Raw genomic sequence first — 24086 nt, 5'->3', positions numbered from 1 at the left:
GGAAACCGTGGCAAACACAATGGCTGCTGGGTTGCACCATCAAACACAAGTAAGGTCAAGACTGGGGTAAAGAATAACACTGACATTCCTAGGAGCATCCGAAAGCAAAGCGCCCCATCATCTGCTCCTTTCAATAATGTTTATGAGCATTATCCTCAGTTAATTTGTGTTTTTCACACTTACTTCATATGGACCTTAACCATCATGGAGTGTGAATAAACTGGTTTAAGACACAGGCCAGCTGACTCAAAATAAATAACTTTACAATGAGTTCACAATAAAAGAAGTGGGGAAAAAAAATGCACATCAGTCATAGTTAAGGTTGCAAATTGAACCAAACTCTGATCTGCATTGTTGGGAGGTGCACAGTAAGCTTCCAATTGGAATGGATGCCAGAAGTCTATATATTGTCGGTCAGTATATTCAGGTTATCTGTTCATATCATGAACAGATAAAGGCCAAAGTTACAGTGAACAAAATAATGATTGTGGCAAATATCTTCTTTACATGTCATATTTACAATTCTTATTAATACTGTTACCAAAGGTTATGAATGAGGTGACATGTAGTTTACTGACATGAATTTAAAAGCAGTCACTCATTCCGTTCGCTCCAACATTGGTTGCCATAAATTTTACACATCGTCTACCTAATCCTGTTAAAAAAAATCTATCGCCGACTATCTTTAGTGGGAATTGTGAATGCCATTTGACATAATATAGTCGGTCTTTCTACCCAACTGAGTACCAGCAATAACTCCCAACTGGCTCTCTCCTAATCCAAGTCTTGAGGAACCACATCAACCAAACCGACCGGTTGATCGAAAGGAAATTGTAAGCATGCAGTGGAACTCTCTCACTTTAAGGGTTACATTCATATATAAAACAGCTTTTAAATACTCTTGCATGAAGATATTCCCAACAACACACCTTCCTTGATACCTTTGAATCCAACTCCAAGAGCTTATCTCCAGTTCAGATCAAACTGTAAAGCTGGTGTGAACATTGGTGATTCCAGCCCCAAGTCTGATAAAAACAGAGTATCATGTAAAATCCAGACATACCCACAGGATTAAATAAAGAGAGCTCTTTTCTCCTGAAAATAAAAGGCTGGGAAATGGCCTTTTAAAGTCTTTAAAATTGTGAAGGATTGTCGTGAAGGTGGACACAGAGATGATGTTTCCAGTTGGTTGTGGTGGTGGTGGTGAGAGGAGGGGATGTTGTGGATAAGGCAAAAGCTAAAAACCATAAATAAATATCTAACATTGTCACTCGTCAATCCAATATGGAATTCTAGAGAAACGTGAGACTGCTGTGAATGTGGAATTCACTAATGCAGGGAGTGATTGAGAGAGATAAGTTGAATGAGAATCAAGGTAGGTTTATGAGGCATAAAGAAACACGAGGATTTGTTTGATGAGGGTATGGAGTTAGATGATGCAAGGTGGAGGAAACCTGTTTGAATGCATGTAGAATCTGACAGGTTCATTTTGCATCTCAGCCACACATCCAGTAATCAGAGGTGAGCAGTAATTTATGAAATCGGCTCTGTGGATTTGCCCTTGCCCCTTTGCTGATTACCTTCACCATTCCCGAGAGGCAGCTAACACCCAGTTTAGCAGCGTGATCATTGCTGACATTACTATTTAACACAAATGAGGATTTTACATGATCTTTCTCTCTTTTTATATCGCTCCTCATTCAACCTCAATTAGCACCCCTCCCACATCCTCACCAAAGTCAAAGGCCAGAATTCTCCCATCTTGCCCCCCACTGGAATCCTAGCGGGTGGGGAGCAGACCACGTAAAGGTCCATTGCAGTCAGTCGGGATTCTCCACTTTTCAGGTGGGCGCAGCTGGAGAATCCCACTAAAGGGCTCTTAGATAAAAGGAGGTGGCCATTTGGCCCATCTAGTCAGTGCTGTCTCTTTCAAGGGTCTATGCTATTAATTATACCGCTTGTCCTTTCCCCATAGCTTTGCCAATTTTACCTTTTTCAGTTGTATATTTAATTCTCTTTTAAAAATGACCTTGGGCCTGCTTCCACTACCCCTGACTTTGCATCACATCGACGAGGTACGAATATTCAGCTGGGGGCATGGTGGGGGTGGGGGGAATCATGTAGCAGGGACTTAAAATTGTCCAAATTCAAGGCAAGGCTTGTGTGACAGGCTAGAGGAAGGGAGGTGGAGGAGGGGAAGGAATTTTCCCCTAGCTCACAAAGCAGTCATTTATCTCCTGGGCCTGACTACTGCTGCTTCCTTTTAACTGCCAAACCCTGGGAAAACCATGCAGGAGGTGTTGCTTTCTAAATCACTGCCAAAACATCAGGACAGGGACCACATGTAAATATTACAATGTCAGAGAGGCTTACTCAGACACCCTGATCTTCATGTGGGTCAGGGTGACGAGTCTGGTTCAGGTTTTGCGATTGAGGTAATTATATCCCTTTCCTCCCCTCGATTCTCTCCCACCTGTCAATGTCATAGAGGAGGTTAAAATAACCCTCCAAAGGTTTGATCATTGCACAATTTATCTCTCTTAACCAAAACCATTTTCTTCAGCTAATACTGAATTGAGGCACAGCTTTCAATAGTGTTGCGAATAACATTTAGGTTATTAGAAATGAGATTTCTTTGGCTGCTTATTTTTGTATGAAGTAGTCCCATTAAATATTCCGCTTGTTCCCTTGTTAAGTTCCAGCTGTCCCTTTCTCCATTAGTCAACCCTCAGTCGATGGTTCTGGTTGCTGTCCACAAGTGCTCGTCCATTCTGCTGCCCGTTGCGATGGTGCATCATCACCGTTTGTTTAGTCACTTGGAGCTTCTGTTGTTCCTTTGATGTACAGCTTGGTTTCTTTGGCAACACCAGGATGACAGCAATGGCAATGATATGTAAACTGAAGTACCAAGTCCTGAAGGGACAAAATACACAAACTGAATTCATTGAACATAACATTCAACCTATTGTGCCTCTGCCAGCTCTTAAAAAGTGTGGACTCCAAGAGGAGACACTGGAGATTGTCAGGGTGACCAATCTGAGGGAAAGAGAAAAAATGATGGGGGGATGTCGGCGAGACCAAAAAACAGGAGTGGTGGAGTGCTGATGGGACTGGAGACAAGAGCTGGTGCAGAGGTTTGAGGGGAGAATGTATAAGCATCAACAGGGTCAAGGAGGCTCAAATGAGTTGCTCAGATAAAGGACTATGCCCATCACAATATTCTACATATAAGCTATTTTACTTAGGTAGCCTCCTCAACCCTGTTGTGCTGTACATACTATTCCTTTGAAGCTTGACACAGCAAATGTTCCTTGCTTCTCCTCAATACACAAGACTGCCAATTGCCCCACCTCTAATAGACATTCTCAGCAGACTGTTTCCCCAAATCCTCTTGCCTCAGCTCAGTCAGCAGCCCCCTCCTCCATCCCCCTTGGTCCTACCCAGACCCCCCTTTCCCTTGGGCCTATCCTAACCCTCCTCACAATGGGCCTACTGGACCCTTATCCCCCTTGGGTGCATCTCAACCCTCTTCCCCCTCAGGCCTACTGGACCCCCTTGGGCCTATCCTAACCCTCCTCCCTAACCAGGCCTACTGGACCCATGCCCCTCAGGCCTATCCTAACTTCCTCCTTACCAGGCCAATTGGACCCCCATTCCCCTCAGGCCTACCCTAACCCTCCTTCACCTCAGACTACTGGACTTACCCCCATCCCTTGGGCCTTCTTGGAACCCCTTTCCCTCTGGCCTGTCTAGACTGCCTTCCCCCTCAAATCCCTGCCTTCATTATCAGCTATTTATTTGTTATGAATAAAGTAGGCCTTAAATTACCTATACCAAACTGCTTTCCATGATAGCAGGGTGAGGGACATTAAAAAAATCACTTGGAACTATTTTGTTAGTTTAACTCATTGAGTTACCTATAAAACTTGAGTGATGTGTCCACAAATGGGAGGACAAATGGTGCCACAGTGTAACTCACAACCAGCTGTGTCGTCGCCCATGTTACCACATCATAGAATGTCTTGCGTGTTGGTGAGACTAGGAAATAGGGCCTCAAATTGTTCCTAACCTGGATAAAAACAAACACACAGAAAAAACATTAAACCTTTTGAGTAAATGGAGTTTGAATACAGATCAGTAATGGTCTAATCGAATTGTAATGTTCAAGATGAGAATGTCTAGACTATTCCATTTTTCTATGTTCCAAGATTTCCTCCTTATTCCAATTCTGGCCTCTTCTATATCCCACATTTTCATCCTCTGGCGGTTAGGCTTTCACCTTCTTAGGTGCTAAACTTCAGAATTCCCACCTGAAACCTCTCATCCTTTAAGATGCTTTCTAGAATCTTACCTTTTTAACCAAGCTGTTAACTCAATGCCCAATATCCCCTCATGCGACTCAGTGTCAAAATTAGTTTGGCAATTGCTCTTGTGAGGTGCCTGGGAGCATTTTATTATGTTAAAGGTGCTACACAAATACAAGTTGTTGTTGTTATTCTTATGGCTTCGTAGATGTTCTTTATTCGAACATTTTCATTCTCCAGAACCTTGTGCTCATCCATTGGTTGTCCTGGAGGTGGTGATGGTGAGCTGCCTTCTTGAACTGCTCCAGTCCATGTGGGGTAGGCACACCCACAATGCTGTTAGGAAGGGAGCTTGGGGTTTTTCACAGAATCATTGTAGGATCCTACAACACTGAGGGAGAGCATTCAGCCCATCGAGACTGCACTGAAAACAATCCCATCCAGATCCTAGCCCCGTAACCCCATGGATTTACCTAGCTAGTCCCCCTGACACTAAGGGGCAATTTAGCACGGCCAATCCACCTAACCCGCACATCTGTGGATGGCAGTCAGCATCCAGAGTACCTGAGGATACTCACACTGATACAGGGAGAATGTGCAAACTCCATGCAGATAGTGGCCCAAGCCGGGAATCGAACCCAGGTCGCTGGCGCTGTGAGGCGGCAGTGCTAACCACTGTACTTTTTGATCCAGTAACGGTGAAGGAACAGTGATATATTTCTAAGTCAGATTGGTGTGTGGCTTGGAGGGAAACTTGCAGGTATTGGTTTTCCTAAGTGCCTTCTCCCTTCATCCTTCTAGACAGTAGAGGTCTTGGGTTTGGAAGGTGCTGCTGGAAAACCCATGGCAATATGCTACAGTACAACTCATAGATGGTACACACTGCGGCCAGGCTGCACCGGTGATGGAGGAGTGAATGTTTAATGTGGCTACTGGGATGCTGAGCGAGTGGGCTGATTTGTCCAGATGATGCAAAGTTTCTTGAGTGTTGTTGAATCTGTACTCATTGAGGCAAGCGGAAAGTATTCCATCACACTCCGACTTATGCCTTTTAGCTGGTGGGAAATTTCGGTTACATTGGAGATGAGTTACCCACCACAGAATACCCAACATCTGACAGGTTCTGCTGGACACAAGAAGCAACCTTTTGAAGGAATCACTCGTTGGAGATATTGCATTTCCATTTCACTCTGAACTTTCAATTTCTCGTTAATTTATTAATGGGATGTGGGCATCGCCAGCTAAGCCAACATTCATTGCCCATCCCTAATTGCCCTTGAGAAGGTGGTGATGAGCTACCTTCTTGAACTGCCGCAGTTCTTGTGGTGTAGGTACAAGAGAGCTCTCATTGTCTTTGGCTCTCCGGCATCCATTCAATGTCGTTCCTTCATAGTTTGTCTTACCCCTCTTCCCAATCCCATGCTTCTCATCACTCTGGTCTGACTCAATATCCCTTTGCTTTGATTTCATTTTAAAATCAACAGAAAATTGTTTAAACTTTGCAACTGATTCTCTGTTACTCCTCTTTTGTTCCATTCCTCCAATCCTGATCCACATCATTTTTATGATTTGATTTGTGTTTTTTTTTAAATGGTCTGACAGGATTATTGACAGCGAGTAATATAGAGCAGATACTCCAACCATGAACAGCACATTATAGCAATGACAGCTCTCCATAAGGCCATTGGTCGTAGTGCTCTTGGCTTTTGGTCAGTCCAGTGGGTGCTTAAGTTGCAAACCAAAATCTTGAGCGCAAAACCTAGGCTGATATCGTCCACAGTACTGAGGGAGAGCTGAACTGTTGGAGATGCTGTCTTTCCGATGAGGCATTAAATTGAGATGCCAGATGACAACGATCCCACTGCCATTGATTTGAAGAGGAGCTCTGGAATTCTCCCCAACGTCCTGGCCAATATCTATACCTCAACAAATATCAGGAGAGACAGATTGTGCTAATGATTGGACATCGCTCTTTGTGGGAGATTGCTGTGTACCAACTGGCTGCAGCATTTCCTATAATTCAACAGGGGAGGCGAAGGACTAGTGGTACTATCGCTAGACTATTAATCCAGAAATTCAGCTAATATTCTGGGGACTTGGGTTCAAATCCCACCACGGCAGATGGTGGAATTTGAATTCAATAAAAAAAAAATCTGGAATTAAGAATCTACTGATGACCATGAAACCATTGTTGGAAAAACTTATCTGGTTCACTAATGTCCTTTGGGGAAGGAAATCTGCTGCCCTTACCTGGTCTGACTTACATGTGACTCCAGAGTCACAGCAACATGGTTGACTCTCAACTGTCCCCTGTACTAGGAATGGGCAATAAATGCTGGCCCATGTCCCATGAACGATTGAAAGGGAAACAAAAGTGCTTCATTTAACTGTAACAAGCTCTGGGACGTTCAGAGGTTGTGAACGGATTTATTTAAATGTGAGTGAATATGAGGTACGATAGTAACTTGCAGACAAATACACTGTCCCCTGAGGGAGGGGGTGAGGGGGGTATTCTATCCCATCCCAGGTTGGGGAGTGGGGGATGAGTGGTCCCACAGTAGTGGAGCATTTGGATCCCAGAGCTCTGAGTGCCTACGTCTCTCTAGGTATAACTATGCTGAAAAACACCAGCCCAAGATGTCCCGCATCACTTACTGTCCTTGCTGCCAGTGTCATGAGCATGCCTGTCATGAAAGTGAAGTAGTAACCAGGGTAAACACCGTGCCATATTGCAGACAGGAGGAACGTCATCAAGGTAGGACTGAAAGGACATCGATCATAGCAAACTCTAACGGAAGACAAACAGCAACATTAATTATATTAATAATAATATTAATGTACAGAATTACACACAGACACATATTGATGTATAGATACTAAGATTCAGGGAATCATAGACTGTCAAAGACCAGAAGGAGGTCATTCAGCCCATTATGCCTGTGTATATTCTATAGTGAAGTTATCCAATTAATCTCACTCCCCACCCTTTCCTCATGGCTCTAAATTTTCCTTCAATTACAAACCCATTTCCTTTTGGATATTACAGCAGAATCTGCTATCACCACACTTGAAGGGATCTGCATTCCAGATCACAATACCCTATTGTGTAAAAATTAATCATCCAAATACCAGCCCCCCATCCCCCACCAACCTAAGACAATAAAATGTTCCGAAATAGACTATGAGCTCATGCTGTGCGACAGAATAGAATTACCTACTCTTTGAGCCATAGTGCTGTCTGTATGTTCCAATTGTCGATGAATATCTTCATGCTCGTTGCAAACTGAAAAATAAAAACAGCAATAAATTATAGTTCAGCCAGTTTGTGGTAAAGGTGTGCGCGTGCGTGTCTGTGTGCATGTACATGTGAGTCAATGTGTATAGGGTGGGCAGTTATTTAGGAGTATTAGTACATTGCTTATTATGTTAGTGTAAAAGTGTGTATGTGTGCGCATGCGTGTGTGTCGTGTGCAGGCATGCGTGTTTACATGTATATATGTGTGTTTATGTGCATGTGGTGTGTGTGTGTGTGTGTGTGTGTGTGTGTGTGTGTGTGTGTGCGTGCGCGCGAGAGAGTGTGCATATTTTCAGTTCTTACCTCTACGTTGAAGATGTTAAGATTGGAGACCAGGTCCCAGCGAGGTTTACCACGACTGTCATATCCACTGAATCCAAGCCCTGCGGCATTATTGACAGCGTCGGCTGTATACAAAACAAACACAATCACAATTAATCCCACCAACGCTGTCCTACTGGCCAATGCAACCGAACAAATCTATTTTTCACATTTTACACTGGGTGTTAGCCAGGGTTCAGTGGTAGCGCACACACCTCTGGAAATTCAAACTCTTACTCCAATAACATAAACATCAAACCTAGGCTGACTGACAAATGTTCATTCCCTCACTGGTCTAAGGTTCTGTCTTTCAGATGAGACGCTAAACTAGCTGCATCCAGTTGCCCTTGAGCTGGTTGTGATGGGGAAGAGTCCACCTCCTTATGGGACATACCTTTGCAAATAAAATCTAGAGAGAAATGCAGTGGTTTTTGTCAAAGTTCAACCTTGAGCAGCTCCACAACGCTATGTTCTAGGAGCTATTCCTGAGGAAGCACAGCGAGACAAATATCAGCTGGAGAGTCATCAACTCAGTGAAAGATGCCATTTGGTCTGTCCGAAACCTGTTTGTCTTCCAGTGCAAGAGATTGTCCTTAACTGAGTGTTGCAGACTGGTACATTCCAAGGTCCAGGGCCATGTGCGGAGGGACGTGCTCAAACTTGGGCCAGCCACTGCCAAGGCACAATGGACAAAGACCAACTTCAAAGGCCTTTCATCCATAGTACAGCAGGGGGCTGGAAGTTCTGTAGAGCCCTGTGGGCTGTATGTCAGATATTGAATGTATAATGCGAACATCAAGAGTACTGAAATTGTATTGAGGCACCTCAGAGTGGAACATGCTGTGCAGAGATAAGTTGACCTGTATTACACTTTCTGCAATTTTCAAGCCATAGAATCCCTATGGTGCAAAAGGAGACCATTCAGCCATAAAGCTCATAGTGGTGACAATCCCACCCAAGCCCTATCCCCATAGCCCCACATATTTACCCTGCTAATCCTCATGACACTATGGGACAATTTAGCATGGCCAAGCCACCTATCCCTCACAATTTTGGACTGCGGGAGGAAACCTGAGCACCCAGGGGAAACCCACACCAACACGGGGAGGGAGAATGTGCAGACTCCACACAGATAGTGACCCAAGGTCGGAATTGAACCCAGGTCCCCGGCACTGTGAGGCAGCAGTGCCAGACTGTTTAATACTGCACTTCACAAATTTTATGAATGAAGTATATTTTTTGGAATAAAACAATTCAGTGCCATTTTGGGGAGTGCAGTGGAGTTCTTCTGGCCATTGACTGTCTGAAGCTCCCACAAACAGCAATGAGGGATAAACAATGTTGCTGCTGCATTTCTTTCCTTATGGCTGAGCTGAGACAAATTGTCAAACCCATGATGAACTGTGACAGACCACATTTTAGCCTCCTATATGTGACAGAGTGAGACAGGGAACAGACCCTCAGGCCATTACTGTCAGAGGTGGCATGGGGAGGTTTGAAACCAGAGGCAAAATGATAGTTTATTACCAATTCGTGTACAGAATAAAAAAGGGACAGGAGGAGGCCATTCAGAAACTTGAACCCACTTGATCAGAACATGGCTGACCTATTTAAGTCTATTTACCCATTACAGTTTTGCAACCTTTAATACCTTGGTCTAACAAAAACTTATCAATGGTAATTTTGAAATTGTCAATTTACCTCAGGCGTTCTCCGTGTCTGCATGGGTTTCCTCTGGGTGCTCCGATTTGCTCCCACAGTCCAAAAATGTGCAAGTTAGGTTGATTGGCCACGCTAAATTGACCCTAGTGTCAGGAAGACTACTAAGCAAGGTAAATGCATGGGATTACAGGGATAGGGCCTGGATGGGACTGTTAGCAGACTGCAGTCTTGATGGGCCGAATAGTCTCCTTCTGTACTGTAAAGATTCTATAACAGTATTTTTGGGGCACAGAATTCCAGATTTTCACTGTTGTGTGTGTGATATCCTGCTATCACCCCTGAACAACCTAACTAAAATTATCACCAGGACCATGTTGCCAAAACCCTGTTGCAGCCTAAAGTGGAAATGAATGTGAAGGAAGCTCTTATGAAACGACGACGAAGAGGAAAGAGCTGCCATGACTGCAACACTTACATTAACACTGCAATGAAGTTACTGTAAGCCTTACATGTGACTAATAAATAAACTTTAAACTTTTAAACATTAAGCTCCAAACGTCAACCGCCAAACTCCAGAGACAGTGAGAATACAAACTTTGCAGGGTTATGATAAACTGGCTGCAGGGCATAGCCGTGCTCCCTAAACCAATAATTACATGGCCTCCTCAGATGGTGACACTTATATCAGGAACCAGCAGCATCTGCTTCAGATACCTTACCCAACCCCACAAAGTGACAGAGACTGACACACAGTCTGCAGTCTATACCAGCTTTTAGTTCAGGTTCGCGTTCTGTGTATTCGGGTTCTCCATTGTTTGTTACTGCTATCTCGGTTCTGTTCTCTGCATGGAGTTACAGTTTGTCCCAACTAAAAATAGGGATGATAATAGAATGTGCCACCTTTCACGTACTGCCAAATGAGCTGTGAACTGGTTGATATGGGAGGGGGTACTGGAAATTGCTTACACGTAGCTGCAAGCATAGAGCTTAAGGGCTGTCGATGACTTCTGTAATAAATTTATCGCCTGTGTCATCATTCCTGCGCAACCACACAACAATACAAGCCTTTTAACCCCAATACAATTCTGGTGTGGCTGAGTTCTACCCCTTCAAAGACCCCATGTATCCTTGATGAGATGCAGAAATCTAAATGCAGTCTGAACAGTGCTCTGCCCAGCTGTAGCATAACTTCAACACCCCCCAAGAAATAAAAGCCAATATTCAATTTTTAAATTATTTTTTCTGTCTGTTCACTAGCTCTAAAGTTTATTTATTAGTCACAAATAAGCTTACATTAACACTGCAATGAAGTTACAGTGAAAATCCCCTAGTCGCCACACTCCGGTGCCTGTTCAGGTACACCGAGGGAGAATTTATCATGGCCAATGCACCTAATCAGCACGTCTTTCAGGCTGTGGGAGGAAATCAGAGCACCTGGAGGAAACCCACACAGACACAGGGAGAAAGTGCAAACTCCAAACAGACAAGCTGGGAATCGAACTTGGGTCCCTGGTGCTGTGAGGCAGCAGTGCTAACCACCGTGCCACCGCTCTGTACACAGGCCCAAAAATCTGCTGCACGGTTCAGTATTGTTCTTACCAATGGTCCACGCGAAATAATACTTGGGTCTGCAGGCGAGGAGAGAAATGTAGAGATACAGCAAACGTGTGGGGATTGATGCTGTGGCCACAAAGGTGTCATCTGTGTTGTAGGAGACGGGAAACAGTTCCAGGAGCGACAGATGCATGAATGCACACACAACACAAATCAGCAACTTATATCCAACTGCACCCTGCAGAAAGAATCAATTAAACTCCAGTCACTGAGGAGATCTCACAGCAACAGCTGATTCACCTGTAGCTGTGCACTGTCCCGGGTACAGGAGAGCAGCAAATTACCCCTTGTCACCTTCCCCCAAGTGTACACTCCGGAACACATACCTCTGCTTGGTTTGTTTATACAGAACAGCACAATCTTACTAAGGATCAGAGAGATGAGGAAAATTTATTTTTCATGAAGGAATTTATTGTGATCTGAAATGAAGATGATTGTCTAAATGCTGAAAAAGGGAAGTTTATAGGGTAATGGGCAAGGATAGGGTGCCATGGTTAGAGAGGACCCACTGTGCCCATTGCTGGTAACACCACTTCTCTACGGGTGCCAGGAGCTACAGCAACTGGACTTTTGAAGACTGAGGGCAGGATTTTCCGGCCACCCTTGTCCCAAGGCTAGAAATTCCCGCCCAAGGTTAGCGGACCTTTGCATGGTCTGCCCCCGCCCACTCAAATCCTGTGGTGGGCGGGACAGGAAAATTCCACCCTAAGAGTTTTTGGTCGGTGTCAAAGAATACGGATCAGAGGCAGATTAATGGGAATATAGAACGAAGGCAGATTAATGGGAATACGGATCAGAGGCAGATTAATGTGGTCTGCTGTCAAGAAAATACTTTAAGATCTGATCATCGTTATAGGGAATGGGACAGCCTCCCACACAACAGCATCCAACAAACAGTTATAATGACCAGGCAATCTGTTTTAATGATTTTAGTTGAAGGATAGACACTGGTCGGGGGAACTTCCCTGCTATTCTTTGAAATAGTGACTATGGGATCAGTTATATCCACCTCAGAGGGCAGGGTGGGCCTCAGTCTGATGTCTGATGTGAAAGACAGCACCTCCAACAGTGCTGCATTCCCTCAGAGTATCAGCCTCAACATTGAAATCTTTGGAGTGAATGTGGAACTACCAACTTTCTGACTCTGGGGGGACTCCGAGCTGAGAGCTAAACTGTAAACCACTCCAATATATTAAAAAAAGGAATTAACCTCAGATACACAAATTTGTTAAACTTCAATCCTAAACTTGAGATGCCTCCTGTCACCGAGCAGCGATCCGTCAGCACTTGTACAAGAGCTTGCAGTGAACCAACACAGCCACAATGGGGAGCACTTTACAAAGAAAAGGGTCAGACTGACTGGTGTTTCCAGCAGCAGAAATCAGTAATCCTGCACTAAGTCAGTCTTCAGAGATATCACACTGCACACTGAAACTACCCCACTATTCTGACACAACTACAAGGAGGAAAATCAAGCATTTTTCCAACTTTTTAAAAATTCATTTGTGGGACACGTGCATCACTGGCTGGCCAGCATTTATTGTAAGAAGTCTCACAACACCAGGTTTATTTGGTAGCAAAAGCTACTAGCTTTCGGGGCGCTGCTCCTTCGTCAGGTGATTGGAAGCTGCAAGTGCTCTGAATCAATTGTTGGAAAAACTAATGGTTTCATGGTCATCAGTAGATTCTTAATTCCAGGTTTTTTTTTAATTCAAATTCCATCATCTGCTGTGGCAGGATTCGAACCCGTGACCCTAGAACATTAGCTGAGTTTCTGGATTAATAGTCTAGCAATATAATATCACTAAGTGTGTTGCCTCAGATTGGGTTCCCAGTTGCGAATCTGGAGTCAATGTAGGCCAGACCAGGTAAGGACAGCAGATTTCCTTCCCTACAGGATATTAGCAAACCAGTTAGGTTTTTCTGACAATCAACAATGATTTCATGGTCATCAGTAGATTCTTAATTCCAGATTTTTTTTATTGAATTCAAATTCCATCAGCTTAGTTTCTTGATCAATAGTCGCCCAATAATGCCACTAGGCCATCACCTTTGCTGCCTTTAGGCGAAGAACATTCTGACTGTTTGACCATGTCTTTTGTCCAATTCCATCCTCATCACCCCCCTCATTATTACCCAAGGCTGGTTCTTAAAGAGATCCGGAGTCAAACAGTTGTGGATCAGTGTGCTTAAAAAAAGCAGCCTGGTGTCCTAAACATGCCTGTCACGGACCGTGCATGTTCCGGTCAAACTGGTGTCCCTTGCTTCAGGTTTATTTTCTTCATTCCGTTGAGCATTTGCTTCCAAAAATTACACATTGAACTGGAGGATCCACTTATAAACTTGCGGCTTGTTTATAGGATTTTGCGGAGTGCACCAATCGCCTGCCACACTCCCCACATAACAACTTTAACTAAACTTCACAAAAAGTGCTTCATTGGCTGTAAAATTCTTTGGGGGCACCCTGAAGTCAAAAAAGCTGTTATAAAAAGACAAGTTCTTTCTTCCTAAAGGAACAGAAGTGATATGTTGATTCAGTTAGGTGGCTCATGTGGAACAGAGATGCCAGTATCGATCCTTTGGGCTGAATGGCCTATTTTGTGCTGTAGGTTCAATGGAGCCTTGTTACTTATTCTAGTTCTCCTTTATAACTGGAGTTGTTCCCGGATTCTTCATGTTATCTTTATTCCTTGCAACTATTCTTGCTTTTATATTTAAACTTGCAATAATCCTACCATATTACTCTGACCCAGCAACAACCACCGCCCCTCTGCCTCAACACTCCACATCTTCTTAGTTCAAAACCTCATCCACAGCCCACTTACCCTTTTCGTTAGGGCTCTGCTCCAAGGTTGGGTCTGCTCTGTCACAGGGCACATCTCCTTCCTAGCCCAGCACCGGGCACCATAATCCTGCAAAATGGAACTCCCTCCCTCCTACATTTGTCTTCCTGATGTGCTTATCTCCATGTCAATCTGCACATGGCCTAGAATCATAGAACCCCTACAGCACAGATCATTCGGCCCATCGAGCATGCAGCAACAGCAATCCCACCCAGGCCCAATCCCCATAACCCCACGTATTTACCTGTCACTAAGAGGCAAGCACAATCAACCTAACCTCCACATCTTTGGACAGTGGGAGGAAACCGGAGCACCCAGAGGAAACCCACACAGACACTGGGAGAACGTGCAAACCCCACACAGACAGACAGTCACCCAAGCTGGAATTGAGCCTGGGTCCCTGGTGTTGTGAGGCAGCAGTGCTAACCACTGTGCAACCTACAACTTGGTCATAATCCTGAGATTATCACACATTTGCCCCATCAGGAAACCACACGAACCATTCTGAAGAAGGAGGATAATGTCACCTTGAAACTTTGCATAATCTCACGGGAATAAATCAAAGGGTGGTCCCTCAATTCCCCCACCCCCTCCAAATCCTCTCAGCCCCACCTTATCCCTACTGCCCACTGGGTTCATGATCTTGTTCTGAGCTGAGATTAACCTCTGGGCGTTTTCTTCCTAGAATGATACATATTTTACATATCTGGCCTCTGCTGCCTCCTCCATTCATCCCCTGAGCTATATCAGCGACTGAATATAACTAGCAGTCTTAACCATCAAGTTGCTTCAGAGAAGTTTTAAAAACTCACCTCAATTTCACAAAAAATATAATAAATGTGAACAGAATGTGGTTTCTGTTTCAAGGGGGCTTCAATATAAAAGTGCAGAAGTTATGCTTCAGTTATATGAAAATCTAGATAGATCCCATCTGGACTACTGTGTTTCATTCTGCACAGCATTAATTGAATGAGGAAATGGTTACAGCAGAGAACGAGGCCATTCAGCCCACCATGTTTAGTCCAGCTCTATGAAGGGGCAATTCACCAAAAGCCACTCCCCTGCCTATTCCCTATTGCCCTGCTATTTTTTCAGGTAGTGATCTAACATTCTTTTAAAATTTCAGTTGATCCCATCTCTGCCAGCTTCTCGGGCAATGCACTCCAGGTCTTTACATTCACTGCACAAGTATTTTCTCGTGTTGCTAATGCTTGTTTTGCCAATTACCTTAAATCCGTGCCCCTTTCATTCTCAATCCTTCCATCAATGAGAACAGTTTCTCCCTATCCACTCTGTCCAGTCATCTCATGATTTTGAACACCTCTATCACATCTCCTCTCAATCTGCTCTTCTTCACTTAAAAAAATCCCAGCTCCCCCAATCTATCCAAGTGACTGAAGTTCCTCATCCCTAGAGCCATTCTCATGAATCCTTTTTGCACTCCCTCTAATGCCTTCACAATCTTTCTATAGCGTGAGGCACAGAACTGAACACAGTACTCCAGTTGTGGCCGAACCAGTATTCCGTACAAGTTTAATACAACTTCCTTGATTTTATACACTATGCTCCTATTGTTAAAGCCTAGGATGTGGTACATTTTATCATCCACTCTCTCAACCTGTTCTTCAATTTTCAGGTGATTTATCCTCAGATGTATCCAGATCCCTCTGTTCTTGCACTCTCTTTAAAATTAGAATAAAACTAAAGGAGGTAACCTTACCCGCCATTCATACCACCCTCCCACTGCAGCGAGGTTGGAGAATCCCACCGACATGAGCAGCTGTAACATTCCAGCTTACATTAGGGTCATAGTGCAGGTACATAAATCTATGTATGTGCTTTTTACCAATGGCCAGTTTGTGAGCTTACCAGGGATGAAGGTTCATCAAGGAGACACTTGTTGCTCTTGTTCCCATTAGCAAGAGGTTTCGCTCCCACCTCAAAGGTTTTGCCCTCAATGAACCTGATGTAATCGTTGAATGAAATCAGAGGTCCTGCCAGGATTCCCATGAAGTTGAGGTTGTAGCTTAAATACTCAAGAAAAGTAGGGATTCGCCTGAAAACCCAAATAAACACATCTCATTCCAAAAACGTTAGAGAGAGCGACACACACGATATTACATACCACCCACATTCTCATTCTCTCTCTCTCACACACTCGCATTCTCTCTCTCCCCCGCTCACGTTCTCTCTCTCTCTCTACCTCCATTTCTCTCCTCACCTGCAAATCCAACCATCTGCCCCAACTGCCATCTTAGGCAGTGAATCCCAGAAGCCCACCACCCTCTGGGTGACAAGGCTTTTCCTCATGTCCCCACTAACCCTTCTACCAATGAGCATAAATCTATGCCCCCTGGTGATTCACCCGTCAGCTGGGGGAAACAAGTCTTTCCTGTCTATCCTATCAAGGCCTCTCGTAATTTTGTGCATTTCAATTAGGTCACCACTTAGCCTCCTCTGTTTTAAGGAAAACAACCTTCACCTCTCCAATCTCCTCTCCTAGCTGTACTTTTCAACACCTGGCAACATTCTTGTAAATCTCCTCTGCGCTCTATTCAGAGTAATCATGTCCTTCCTGTAATGAGGTGACCAGAACTGTACACAAAACTCTGGCTGTGGCCTAACCAGCATTTTAAATAGTTCCATCATTACATCCCTGTTATTGTATTCAGTACCTCACCCAATAAAAGGGAAGCATTCCCTTTGCTTCCTTAACCACCTTGTCAATCTGCCCTACAGCCGTCAAGGAACTAGGGACATGCATTTCAAGGTCTCTCACTTCCTCAATCCCTCTCGATGTCTTCCTGTTTATTGAATATTCCCTTGCTTTGTTTGCCCTCTTCATTATCTCACACTTCTCCAGATTGGAATTCCATTTGCCACTTCTCTGCCCACTCAAACAAACCATTGATTTGATTCTGGAGTCAGTGATCCTCTTCATTATCAACTACATGGCTAACTTTTGTATCGCCTGCAAATTTTCCAATCATGAGTCTTGCATTTAAACCTAAATTATTAATATATATACAGCAAATAGCAAAAGTTTAAAGTTTATTTATTAGTATCACAAATACTATCGCACCAACACTGCAATGTTGTTACTGTGAAGATTCCCTAGTCGCCACATTCCTGCGCCTGTTTGGGTACACAGATAGAATTTAGCCAATGCACCTAACCAGCACATCTTTCAGACTGTAGGAAGAAACCCACACAGACATGGAGAGAACCTGCAGACTCCATGCAGACAGTGACTCATAAACCCAGGTCCCTAGCACTGTGAGGCAGCAGTGTGAACCACTGTGCCACCATGCCGTCCCAATAGGTCAAGGGCCCCAATACTGAGTCCTGCGGAACACCACTGGAAATTGCTTTCCATTCACAAAACCATCAGTCAACTAAAGGCCTAAGCTCTGGAATTCCCTCCCTATACCTTTCCACCTCTCTAGCTGTCTCCCTTCCTTCAAGAGGCTCTTTCTAACCCTCATTTGATCAAATTTTGGACAGCTAACCTAATATCTCATGATGTAACTTGGTGTCAAATCTTCTTTGATAATGCCCCTGTGAATCATTGTAGGATAGTTTACTTTGTTGGCGGTGCTATATAAAAGCAGGTTATTGTTATTTGTTACTTAACTAAAGTTAACAATAAATGCAACAAATATCACTGCATGTGAACAAGCACAGTTCCAATCACCAGTGTTTAAATCACATTATGCAGTATTAGAATTGAAACCAAAGTATGTAAATTTCCTTTAACCCCAGTTTGGTGAATTTATTAATTTAGCTTAACTGGTTTGGATTAACACCTTCAAATGGATGTCAGATGAATGGTTATGCACACAAACACATTTATTTAAAGTTTAACTTTGCACTTAACACTGCACTGAAGTTACTGTGAAATTCCCCTAGTCGCCGCACTCCAGTGCTTGTTCGGGTACACTGAGGGAGAATTTAGCATGACTAATGCACCTAACCAGCATGTCTTTCAGAGTGTGGGAGGAAACCGGAGCATATGGAGGAAACCCATGCAGACACAGGGAGAATGTGCAGACTCCACACAGTCACTCGAGCTGGGAATCGAACTTGTGTTCCTGGCACTGTGAGGCAGCAGTGCTAAAAGTTGTGTTTTTTTTTCAGAAAAAGTGAACTTTTATTTATTACATTAACACTGCACTTAAGTTACTATGAAATTTCCCTAGTTGCCACACTCCAACACTGTTCGGGTCAATGCATCTAACCAGCACGTCTTTCAGAACGTGGGAGGAAACTGGAGCACCCGGAGGAAACCCATGCAGACACGGTGAGAACATTCAAACTCCACACAGACAGAGACCCAAACCAGGAATCGAACCTGGGTCCCCAGCGCTATGAGGCAGCAGTGCTAACCACTGTGCCACTGTGAGGATGTCACTCATTGCAATTCCAAAACATCCGTTCTTTGACATGCGTTCTACACCTACCTCACTGCTAAACGTTTCTGCGATGGTTTCAGTTCATTTTCATCTCGGGCTAGACCTGAAAGGAATTAACACAGAGGTCTGGCTTCATTTCAACAAAGGAAACAAACATTGACATATCCGGAGATGGTGAAAGCAAAGAAGGAAACCAATTGGCATCAATTATTGCACTTCATCAGAACTCAAAACACACCAAGTACAACAAACTAATCTGAAGTGTGACTAATTTGGTAAATGTCACAGTCAATGGGTGCACAGAAAGATCCCACAAATTGCAATTAACCTCTCTCAGGCCATGATTAGTTGGGGGGAGGAACGTTGGCTAAGCCACTGTGACCGGGGATCTCTCCTCAGAGTTGCTGCCATTCCTGATAAGGGAATGGGACCATCACCTGGAGGATTCCTATGCTTCTCTTCAAATCCATCTCAGCTGGCAAACCTGAGGATAAAAATCAAGGCAGACTCTCCAGGGCATGAGTGCTGAGGCAATGTCAAATGCCCCACCTTTCAACTGAGATGTTCAGCCAGGGCCTCGCAGGTACTTGTTTAAAGTTTATTTATTAGTGTCACAAGTAGGCTTACATTAACACTGCAATGAAGTTACTGTGAAAATCCCCTAGTCACCACACTCCGGCGCCTGTTCAGAAGCACTGAAGGAGAATTTAGCATGGCCAACGTACCCTAAATCAACACATCTTTTGGACTGCAGGAGGAAACTGGAGCACACGGAGGAAACCCACACAGACACAGGAAGAACGTGAAAACTCCACACAAGCAGTGATCCAAGCCGGGAATCAAACCCAGGTGCTGGCACTGTGAGGCTGCAGTGTTAACCACTGTGCCATCAAGCCGCCTGTAAAAAGATCCCACGGCACAATTCTGGGGAAGAGCAGGGGAGTTTCCCCCAGCGTCCTGGTCAATATCCATTCCTCCACCAGAGTCGCTAAAATAGATTATCTGGTTATTTACCATATTGCTGTGCACAAATTGGCTGCTGCATTTCCTACCTAACGACAATGACCACACTTTCAGAACCATTCATTCACTGTAAAGTGCTCTGGGGCATCCTGAGGTTCTAAAAGGCACTATATAAATGCAAGTCTCTCATTAGGCTTGACACCACAGCTGAAGGAAAGCATATCTGACTTCCTGGGTACTCCACTGGGTAAAAGAGGCTTGATTCGGATGCTTGAGCTATCAATCCCAGAAGTAAAGGGCAAATTACTAACTGAGCCACAACTGTGTGTTTATTATGATCAGCATCTAGTGATATTCTGTGACCAAATTAGTAGCGACTACAAGCAAAGTGTTTTGTTGTCTCCACATGAACTCCATTTTGGGTTTTTACACATCCCTGATTCCTCCACTGTAGTGTTGGTGGCTGTGCCCTCACACTGAGGTCTCAAGCTCTGGAATTCCCTCCCTAAATCTCCCAGCCCCTCCGCATTAAAATCTATCAGTTCTAAGACCACCTGTCCTATGACTTGCAAGTAGCCAAATGTCAAGCTTTGTGATAACCACTCTTATGAAGTGCTGTGTGATGTGTTTGCTACATTGAAGGCACCGTATAAATGCTGTTATTGTTGCTGTTATTATACCTTGTTCCCTCAGTAGGGTTTGGTGGACTGACAGCCATTGAAAACCTCCAGCAGAGGGCAGTAGAGAACAGTCAGCAGTGCAGTGGCAACCCTGAGCATTAGCTCATTCTATCCAACTCAGGCCTAAAATGCCTCAGATCAATTATAATGGTTGTCTAACTCTACCTTAACAGAGACAGATTAACCCTGTACCAATAAAGAATTCAAAACCAAGGGTCTCCCTGTTTCTATAGTATTGTGTTGTAATTTATCCCCAGTGTCTTGCAGACAAAATCCATCCCTCAATCAACAGAACAAAAGGAGATTATCCAATTGTTAACACATTGGGAATTTACTCTGTGCAAACTGTCTGCTGTGTTTCCCACATACTGACTGCGCTCCAAAATTCTTCATTGACTGCAGAGCACCTTGGGCCACGCTGGGTTTGTAAAAGGCACATCTGACTTCTTTTAACAAAAATTCACAAGAATGTGAAACTTTTTGTTTATTCATTCATGGGACATGGGTGTTGCTGGCTGGGCCAGCATTTATTGCCCATCCCTTGTTGCCCGAGGTATGTGGCTCTGGAGTCACCTGTCGGCCAGACTAAGTAAGGACAGGTTCCTTCCCTAAAGGACATTAGTGAAGCTGGTGGGTTTTTCCGACAATGGTTTCATGGTCATCAGTAGATTCTTAATCCCAGATATTTTTGTTATTGAATTCAAATTCCACTATCTGCTGTGGCAGGATTTGAACCCGGATCCACAGAACACTAATTGAGTTTCTGGATTAATAGTCTAGCGATAATACCACTAGGCCATCACTTTCTCTATGCTTGCCACCACAGAGAGTAACACAAGCAGTAGATGCAGTCAAAAGAGAGTTATTCAACAACCTGAGGGGAAAAGGGATAGTCGGGAATGTTATCAGAGTTAGATGGAGAGGTCAGAAATGGTTCCCATGGAGTAAAACCACTGACATGTTTATGTTGGACCAAGTCGCCAAATAATTAAGATTGTAAACAGGGCTAAGTCTTTCAACCTTTCGAGACTGATCTACGATTCCATTTGATTGTCACTGAGCAGTTGGACTACTTTCTCTTAGTTCAAGCCTCTTACCATCATGAAGCTCAAATGCCAGCTTCGTTATTTTCTGTGTGATCACCATCAATGGCCTACAAACAGAGAGAACACTCTTTAGTTTCACAGCATGATAGAATCATATAAAAACCTTAAAGTGCAGAAGGAGACCATTCAGCCCATTGAGTCTGCACTGACAACAATCCCACCCAGGCTCTATCCCCATCATCCTACATATTTACCCTCTAATCAACGTATCCTGGGACACTAAGGGGCAATTTAGCATGGCCTATCAACCTAAACTGCAAATTGTTGGAATGTGGGAGGAAACTAGAGCACCCGGAACAAACCCACGCAGGCATGGGGAGAACGTGCAAACTCCGCACAGACAGTGACCCGAGGCCAGAATTGAACCCGGGTCCCAGGAGCTGTGAGGTAGCAGTGCTAACCACTGTGCCACCATGCTGCCCCCGACTACACCTACTGCTCGAGTTGGTCAAGAGCAATGAGGGATTTACTCAAAGTCCTTCTGCCATAGCTTCTTTAGACAGGAAACACCTGTGAAATGACAGACGTTAGGATGATTAATCTTCAATCTGGGACACACACCTGAATTTGACACACCCTTCACTCCAGTGTTAGTAACTTGCTGAACCTCATACCTAGATGATATCACCAACAGTCATGACTTAGAGGCGATGTCTAAAGGTCAAACCAAAAATAAACTGAATTAAAAAGGCACTTGTTGATTTGAAATCAAAGTTCTTTCAAACAATTTGCTGTCCAGTAATGTGACGGTGTTTAATATAATCGCCGCACGAAATTAATAACATGGCTGTCTTTTACATGAGAACAGAAGAAGTTATAATGCATACAAGTTAATGAAGAGTTTTTATAAGTTAACTATTTCTACTGATCAGTGAGTCAGTCAGTCATGAGGGGGCACGGTTCAGGTAACGAGAAAAGGGAGGGTTTAAAACATACATTTTTGACACACCCACACACTAGGCTATTAAGATGCACATTTCAGCCAGAAGTGACAGTGGGAGAAGATTTTGCAGCAGTTTGTCAAAAAAGAATTTGTAAAATTCTGGGCACAAAAATTAAAGGGTGTGGGGAAAATGAGTTGGAGCCAATTGTGTAGCTCATTCAAAAAGAGCTGGCATAAATGCAGAAGGCTGAATGGCCTCCTGTTTACGCAAGGTTGTATGGATCACTATTGGCCTGAATGTGAAAAGCCATTTCTCTTTTGTCCTGTTTCAACCCCAACACACAAGGCAACACATATTCCATGGACCATTTACACAGATTATCTATTTGCCTTCAGTTAACCTTGATGTTGTGGTTACTTTTATTTGATGCCATGGTTACCTTTTTTGATGTTATGGTTACTTTGCTAGACATCGCCATGCGGCGGCAGACAGTTATTTACTGACAACTGGTATATGACTTTTTCGTTCATTTACAGTACTGATGGCTAGCGAAGCATTTATTGCCCATCCCTAACTGCCCTTGAGAAGATGGTGGTGCATCAAGTTTCTAGATTTGACCCAGGAGCAATGAAGGAATGGCCAATGTATGCCCAAGTCAGTTTTATGCATAATTGATAGAGGAGCTTGGTTGCGATGGTGCTCCCATGTCCTTAGAGAAGATAGAAGGAATGGATTTGGAAGGTGCTTTTGAAGAAATTCCGATATGAGTTGCTGCAATACATCCTGTAGATGGTACACGTTGCAGCTGTTGTGCACCACTGCTAGAGGAAGTGGACAATTAATGGGCTTGACTGACAGATGATCATCTGGGTTACTTTGAGCTTCTTGAGTCTTGTTGGGTTTGCACTCATCCAGGCTCTTTTAGCTCCAGTATTTACGTAGCTTGGTCCTAGATTTCTGGTCAATGATGATCCTTTGGATGGTTGAGGGGTTTAACAATGGTAATGCCATTGAATGGCAAAGCAGGGTAGTTGAATCATCTTTTCTATGAGATGGTAATTGTCTGGTATTTGTGTGATGCAATGTTACTTGCCACTTATCAATCCAGGCCAAGACGTGTCTAGGTCTTGCAACACGTGAATGGATTGTTTTGTTTATTTGCATAATGCGGAACATTGCGCAATCATCAGGGAACCTCTGAGTTCTGACCTCAGGACGGAAGGACGGCCGTTGTTGAAGCAGCTGAAGATGCTTTGCTCTGGGACATTACCCTCTAGAATTCCTGCCGCAATACCCTTTTTAATTACCAATTCACAAATAAACTTGCGAATCGGTTTGACAGGAAACAGTTGCTAGCACTCACATGATGACGACAGATTTTGGAAACCAATTGCTAAACTTAATGAACAGAGGATAGCACCAGATCCTGGAATTCCTCCAGATTGACATGTAGACCAGATGTTTGGAACTAGCTATTGTTCCATAATTTGATGAGTAATAAACGCCAGCAACATGCAAAGGGCTTTGTAAAACCATTCAGCCAACTGGCCAACTCAACATGTTCAGGACAAACAGCACTCACCAATGAATTAGTCTCACTAGTCATACATATGTTAGTTTCAGTAATCATTTGTATGTTAGCATCACTACTGTGATGAGTTAGCTTCACAAATCATACATGTTAGCTCACTAATCATACGCACGTTTGCTTCACTAATCATACACAAACCATACCTGTTCACTTCACTAATCATATATGGAGAGTTAGCCTCACTAATCATACATGCATTAGACAAGAACAAAAGAAATGCATTAGACAAGAACAAAGATCAAAGAAAATTACAGCACAGGAACAGGTCCTTCGACCCTCCAAACCTGCACCAACCATTCTGCCTGTCTGAACTAAAACCCCCTATCCTTCCAGAGACCATATCCCTCTATTCCCATCCTATTCATGTATTTGTCAAGACGCCCCTTAAAACTCTATCATATTTGCTTCCAT

At 43.8% G+C, this 24086-nt stretch overlaps 1 protein-coding gene across 1 annotated transcript in view; it reads right to left on the bottom strand.

The window, feature by feature from the left end:
- Positions 1 to 1721: 1721 nt before the first annotated feature.
- The window catches only part of LOC145357851 (membrane-bound glycerophospholipid O-acyltransferase 2-like), a 64401-nt gene continuing 42036 nt past the window's right edge, over positions 1722 to 24086 (bottom strand). The window contains exons 5-13 of the mRNA XM_080211390.1: positions 21192 to 21247; positions 18500 to 18554; positions 15909 to 16095; positions 11182 to 11374; positions 7903 to 8006; positions 7523 to 7587; positions 6960 to 7092; positions 3918 to 4069; positions 1722 to 2913 (exon numbers count right to left, since the gene is read on the bottom strand). Coding sequence (XP_080067516.1) covers positions 2718 to 2913; positions 3918 to 4069; positions 6960 to 7092; positions 7523 to 7587; positions 7903 to 8006; positions 11182 to 11374; positions 15909 to 16095; positions 18500 to 18554; positions 21192 to 21247 — 1141 coding nt within the window. The 3' untranslated portion in view covers positions 1722 to 2717. The remainder of the gene's footprint in view (positions 2914 to 3917; positions 4070 to 6959; positions 7093 to 7522; positions 7588 to 7902; positions 8007 to 11181; positions 11375 to 15908; positions 16096 to 18499; positions 18555 to 21191; positions 21248 to 24086) is intronic.

The sequence above is a fragment of the Carcharhinus amblyrhynchos genome, chromosome 24, assembly GCF_965287045.1.
Source record: "Carcharhinus amblyrhynchos chromosome 24, sCarAmb.v2.hapA, whole genome shotgun sequence".
In the NCBI taxonomy this organism is placed as follows: domain Eukaryota; kingdom Metazoa; phylum Chordata; class Chondrichthyes; order Carcharhiniformes; family Carcharhinidae; genus Carcharhinus; species Carcharhinus amblyrhynchos.
Note: the sequence above shows the minus strand (reverse complement) of the source record. Positions and strands in the feature narration are given on the sequence as shown.